Here is a 6896-nt window from a genome sequence, read left to right on the forward strand (position 1 = left end):
GTGTTTCTGCTGTCTGACTGATACATCAACATTGTTCATATTCTCTGTTACATATGCCATGTTGAGAGATTGTGTGTGTGTGTGATTCAAATCACATTCCAATGCACCTGCTCGGATATCTGACAGAGAGAAGAAGGCACCACTCAAGACATAATTTGTTAGAAGACACTACCTGTGATTTCATTGATTTTCCTGTTGAATGGGAAAAATGAGCAGAGTTGATAAAACATCCAAAAGCAACATAGGATTGATCACTTACAAGTGGGGCACCTATGTTTTTTGTTACCCAACTGTTGTAACAATCCCACCTCCAAATAATAGTTTTTTTAGACAATTTCTTCCCTGCACCACCAGATCAATTCTTACCTATACCCTATCATTTTTTTAATTTCCAAAATTACTTTTATTCTAAATTTAAAAATCCGGAATAAAAAATATAATTAAAAAAACCATCTCAGACGAAGAAATCTGGAACACAAAATTAAAAATACATTTTGAATAAAAAATTTCAGAATTTAAAAATGTGTTTCAGATATCCAAATCTAAAATATTTTAGATAACTGGTCCTAGAAGTAATTTTTATTTATACCATTTTCATTTAAGGTTATTTTTGTCATTTCGAAGAGACAGGTTAAGTGCAGGTTGAAATTGATGTGATGCAAGAAGAAATTACCTTTTTTTTATCTCAATTGTTGTGTTACAAGAAAATGATGGAGTAGAAATTAATTTTAAAAATAAAAATAATTATTTATTATAGATTAAATTATATAGAAATTAAAAAAATTATATTTAAATTAATTTTTATTGTTATTAAATAATTTTTAAATTAGTATCTAATTAACTATTAAATTTTTTCTATTAAATTTAAGATCTAAATAACTAATAGTTAATTAAATACCAATTAAAAATTATTTAATAATAATAGAAATATAAATAATTATTTTTTTTAAAAAATAATTTATTTAATGGTTTTTTTAGTGTTTCACTGTGATAACTATGATAACTACGGATAAAACTTAGATGTAGGACTATAGGTATTATTGCTGTTATTTTCTGACCAGATTTAAAGTTTCATCTTAATAATAAATTATGACATTGAAGACTACACTTTCAAACCAATAAAACTAAATATAAAATATTTTGACCAAACTTTAGGTGATAGAATTGGACTCTTTCAAATTATTTATTAATTTATTATTGTGTATAAAAAAATTAATTAATCTTTTAAGGCTATAAGTCCATTACCAAAAAATAAACTAAGTAAATCTAGATTTCAAGTGCTTAGTAAAATGGAATTTCTTCCTTATTTATTTATCCACTATTTCACAAATACTCTTGCTAGATACCAACTTATAGATAAAGAATGAAACACAAAGAGTTTTGAAGTTTAATATAACAAAGACCAAAAAAAAAATAGTTTTTCTTAATCTTAAGATATTTTATCAAGATTTAAGGAGAAAAGAAAAATAACATGTATTCTTTTGACTGGTTTTTAGATTGTTGTAAAATAAATAATTTAATCAACCTATTAATAATGAAAAAGAATAAACTCTTTAGAATTAACACTTTGGAAAACTCTGAACAATAAAATAATAGAAAAGTATCATCATTTATAGGAACAAAATTTTAACACTTTAGAAACTTTGAACAGTAAAATAATAAAGAGATATCATCATCCTTTATAGGAACAACCCTTTTAAACATATAGGTGGAGAACAAAAAGTTGTAAACAAAAAATATACCAAAAAATTGCATCAATAACTAAATTATTCGAATAATGTTTTAGGCCTTATGTAAAAAAGAGTTAAATAAAATAGAAAATAAAAAATTGCATAGATATATCGAGTTTTTCAAAAATTAAATGACATTAATGTCTCCTTAAAACCAATATATAAACTAAAGTATGTTTCCCGAAAGTGCTATAAGCATAACATTAGGATTGATATGTTGAATTAGACATTGAAAATATTAAAAGAAGTTTAGAAAATTTAAGTTTATTATAATTATTTGTGAACACCTTAGAAAAAATGGAATTATATGTAAATAAAATAAATTTTCAAAATAAAAATTACCAAAATTAAAAAGTTATTATCCAAGACCCACTTATCATATCATTCAAATAGAAAAAAAAATAAAATTTAACAAGGTATATTATATCTGCATTTTTACATGTCTGGGTGCCTATAAAAGCTAAAACATGTTTAGGTTGATATACAACCATAAGTATAATATTTAATGGGTCAATTAAAGGATTGATGGTATAATTTCTGTAATTTAGAAGAAAATTAATTAGTCTTAAATATTGTTGAAATTACAACTCAAGAACAAATTGTTGTAGCAACTTTAATATATACAATAGCTAAATTTAGGTTACAATAACAAAAAATTAGCTATAATAAAACAAAATAAAATAAAAAATATTTTAAATGGGTCAATCAATTATGGTTCAAAAGAAACATCTTACAAATTTACAGAGAATTGAAGTGATTTTTTAATTACATAATTTTACTTTTGAAGATAATAAAAGCAGTAAAGACAAAAATCATTGTGCAAGTCTTAACTTATATTATTGATCAGATCTTGAAACGTTTAGCTTGTTAATTAGGGAACAAATCTCTACATTAATTTTCATAATGGATAAATTGGAAGACTCACTGTTAAAAAATGATTTTTTATAACTATTAAATGAGTTTGTTCAAAATGATAAATAAAATAGGGCAAGGAATATAACTAATAAACATGAAAGAAATATACAGTAAATTATAAAGTCTAGAAAGAGATATATACTTTGATTTTATTATACCCTCAAATTAAAATAATTAAACTTATAACAAGAAGTCTCTAAAACCAAAGTAAACTTAATTAAAAAATATATAAATATAATAAAAATAAATATGAAAGAATTAAAGAGAAAATAAAACTTCTAAAAAGAGACTGAAGAAAAAAAAACTTATAGTATTAAAAGCCTTTATCAAAGTATTAAAATGGATATAATTAAGGCAACGACTACTCATAAATTTGACATAAACTTGATTTAGTTAAAATATTACATGAGGCAAGAAAAATACATATAAATTTGCCCTTATAATATCTTTTAAGCACAGTGAATGGAACATAATTTCATTAAGCTTAAAAAATGCACCTAATTAATGAATTCTAAAATATTATGAATGATATTTTTATTCAATATAAGTATTTTTCTGTAGTACATTTAGGTCATTTATGCAAAAGAGATTAAGAAAATTTCAAAGGTTACATTTTTAGGATATACAATAAATATGTATATATAAAAGTTCAGTAACTCCTATCAAGAGGGTATTTTGAGGAAAAGTCTTTCCTAATGGAATTAAAGATAAAAAAGAATGAAAAAGATGTTTAGGATGCCTTAATTATGTAATAGATTTTATTTTAAACATAGATTTATCTTTCCTTATATAGAAGATTAAGAGAAAAAACTTGTTTTAATTGTACATTATTGTTATTATTATTCTCTTTCGGAATCCAAACTCAACTCAGTTGCTCCTCTTATTCCTCTCTTTGGGATTAAAAAATAAAACCTGCTCCCTCTTCAGCTTACCACAGCATGATGGAAAAGTAAACCTAAACCCCACACACTCCTTCTTTCACACTCTCTCTCTTCATTCTTCACACTCTCTTCATTCTTGACACTCTCTCTTCATCTCTCTTTTCACTCTTCACACTCTCTCTATCTCTCTCTTCACTCTTCACACTCTCTCTTCATCTCTCTCTTCATTCTTCACACTCTCTCTTCATCTCTCTCTTCATTCTTCACACTCTCTCTTCATTCTTGACACTCTCTCTTCATCTCTCTTTTCACTCTTCACACTCTCTCTTCATCTCTCTCTTCACCTTCACACTCTCTCTTCATTCTTGACACTCTCTCTTCTTCTCTCTTTTCACTCTTCACACTCTCTCTTCATCTCTCTCTTCACTCTTCACACTCTCTCTTCATTCTTGACACTCTCTCTCTTCATCTCTCTTTTCACTCTTCACACTCTCTCTTCATCTCTCTCTTCACTCTGCACACTCTCTCTTCGTCTCTCTCTTCACTCTCTCTGTGACATACCACTCTTCACTCTCTCTCTCTCTCTCTCAATACCACTCTTCACTCTTATAAGTTTAGTGCTTCAGATGGTCCTTCCCTCTTCTTCTTTCTATATATAGTCCCAACCCATAGTCCAAAGTGATGGAATAACAAGGAGTCCATAACCCCAACCTTTGTAAAGTTTCCTTTCCGACTTTTCCTTTGTATACTGCCCTTCTTTTCTTCACCACCTACTAACTATTTCAGAATTGCCTCTTTTGGCTAATCATCATTTTTATATTGTTAGTTCTGTGTGAAGAAAGATCACCAATGCCTTACAGTTACTCTTCTCGCGTTCTAATATATTTTTATATTGTTAGCTTTCAACCTGGCTACATCAATCAATAATTATGAACACCACTCCTCTTTCTTAAGTTGTTAGTTTGGAGTGATTTAAGTAGCTTTATTAATCATAATAATATCAAACTCATCATAATATGCTAATCTATCGTGGATCTTTTCCAAAACACAGGGATAGTGGAAATGAGTTATGAATGATAAGAACAGCTTGAGATTTTTTTTAACATGCAATCAAACAACATGTCCTTATTACTTTTCCACCTTGCAATTCAATAATTGTCTTAGTCTCCCTTTTCTACTCAGAAAACAAGTCTCTCTACTAAACTAAAACTAAAACAGACTCTTGCAGTCACAACACAACATTGAAGCTCTTTCAAGGAATTACACAGTACAAGTTAATGAACCTGGCAATAAGATAAAAGAAGTAAAACTCTGAACCAAACACAAAACAAAAACATAGTCTAGTTGCTTTAGTGGCTTTAGGAGAGGCTACAAAAATTACACCAGCACTCCATTCCAACGAACTAAAACCCACATAAGAAAGTTCATCATCTCACTTTAATCTTCAGTTTCAACTTTGGTTGAATGTTGAGACTGTTATAGTGAGAACAGATTTTGTTGTACTTTAAATACACATGGTGTCTGATTTAGTACCATGATGTTGTTCTATCTAAGGACACATATTCTTGCTACCTTCACCCTCTTCTTCACCTCCAACAATACTAATTCCAAACCCTAACCCTTTTTTTTACTACCCAAGAACAATCCAAAAACAGAAAAAAGTAGCTGAAAAACATCTTTTTATCAACATATATTTGGATCCCCCAAGCAGTGATGAAAACTGCAATTTCTGCAATTTTTCCAGCACTATAGGCAACCAAGAACAGCAATTATGCAGCCAAAAACAAATTTTCCAGCACTATATAAATTCCCTCTTAGCAGCTAATATGCTCATGCTACTACCTCAAGCTCCCAAAACCTTTCCCTTAAAGACCTCTATTGATGCTCACCTTCAGAACTACTAAAAGCTTCTGCATAACCTTCATCAGTGGCAGCACAGCTCTATGGGACTTCTGAAACAACGAAGTAAAAAATGAAAGCCAAAAATCAATTGTCATGTACTCACACTACACTCCTGGTATTGCATTTTAATTTTATTTAAAGGCATTCAAATTCAAAATTTATAAGGATTCATCAATGTTTAATTCTCCACCTTTATTAGTATCAAACACTCTACAAAACACATGTTTTAAAGTCTACAAAAAAATTTATCAGATAAAAAAACACAATTGTTATATATTTCTGCGAGGATTATCTTACCAATACATCCAATAACTGGAAGATCTTCGGACTCTAATTGTAGCAATGATTCTGCATGTTGAAACTGTGTACCAATTTCATACGCCTCTTTAGAATTAACTTTATGTCTGAGATTCAACACCATTGACGACACACATTTAACAATCTCTTTAACAAGCTTAGCATCATCCCTGCAAAATTCAAATAATATATATCAACTACACCTCAATTATAATTATTTTGAAAGTTCAAGTTCGAACTATACAAAGAAAGAAACATAAAAAGTTAGACATTTTTTATTGAGGAAAAAACTAACCGAAAAGTAGATGAATGAAATCCTGCTAGATTAGCAGATTCCTTCAAAGCAAATCTCCAGGTTTGTACAGTGGTCACATTGTATTTTCTTTCATGAGCAACAAAGGCCTCTCCATAACTTCCCCTCTGATGTCGTACATCTGAAGGTTCTACTTTGTAGAAAATAGGTAGCAACATGTGTCCATATTTTCTACTACACTCAACAATTTTCTCAAGTTCTAACAAACACCAGCTCGAAGAAGCATAGTTTTCTGAAAATATAACCAAATAAATAGAGGATACTTCAATTGCTCTTAGAAGTGCATCAGATATTTGATGTCCTTTGGGAATGTTGTAATCTACAAAGGAAGAAATCTGGTTTAGAGAAAGGGCCTCGATCAAATGGCTAAGAAAACCTTCACGAACATCTGGACCTCTAAAGCTAACAAAGACATCGTACTTTGATTGAAGGGTGTCACTGGAACAAGCAGAAGATGTCAGTGGACACCACAAACTATTTTCTACTGTTGCCTTTGCAGGGAAGAGATAAACAAATAGAAGAAATGCTATTATATTAGAAACGCGAGAAGAATAACTGTAAGGCATTGGTGATCTTTCTTCACATTGAACTAACAATATCAAAATGATGATTAGTCAGAAGAGGCAATTCTGAAATAGTTAGTAGGTGGTGAAGAAAAGAAGGGCAGTATAAAAAGGAAAAGTCGGAAAGGAAACTTTACAAGGGTTGGGGTTATGGACTCCTTGTTATTCCATCACTTTGGTTTATGGGTTGGGACTATATATAGAAAGAAGAAGAGGGAAGGACCATCTGAAGCACTAAACTTATAAGAGTGAAGAGTGGTATTGAGAGAGAGAGAGAGAGTGAAGAGTGGTATGT

At 29.5% G+C, this 6896-nt stretch overlaps 1 protein-coding gene across 1 annotated transcript; it reads right to left on the minus strand.

Moving 5' to 3' along the window:
• Nucleotides 1-5391: 5391 nt before the first annotated feature.
• LOC137818073 (toll/interleukin-1 receptor-like protein) lies at nucleotides 5392-6604 on the minus strand. Its single transcript, XM_068621296.1, has 3 exons — nucleotides 6021-6604; nucleotides 5742-5895; nucleotides 5392-5478 (listed from the first exon to the last, which is right to left on the minus strand). The coding sequence occupies exons 1-3, from the start codon at nucleotides 6602-6604 to the stop codon at nucleotides 5392-5394; spliced, it is 825 nt and encodes a 274-aa protein (XP_068477397.1).
• Between the last annotated feature and the right edge of the window lie 292 nt (nucleotides 6605-6896).

The sequence above is a fragment of the Phaseolus vulgaris genome, chromosome 10 (genome assembly GCF_000499845.2).
Source record: "Phaseolus vulgaris cultivar G19833 chromosome 10, P. vulgaris v2.0, whole genome shotgun sequence".
NCBI lineage: Eukaryota > Viridiplantae > Streptophyta > Magnoliopsida > Fabales > Fabaceae > Phaseolus > Phaseolus vulgaris.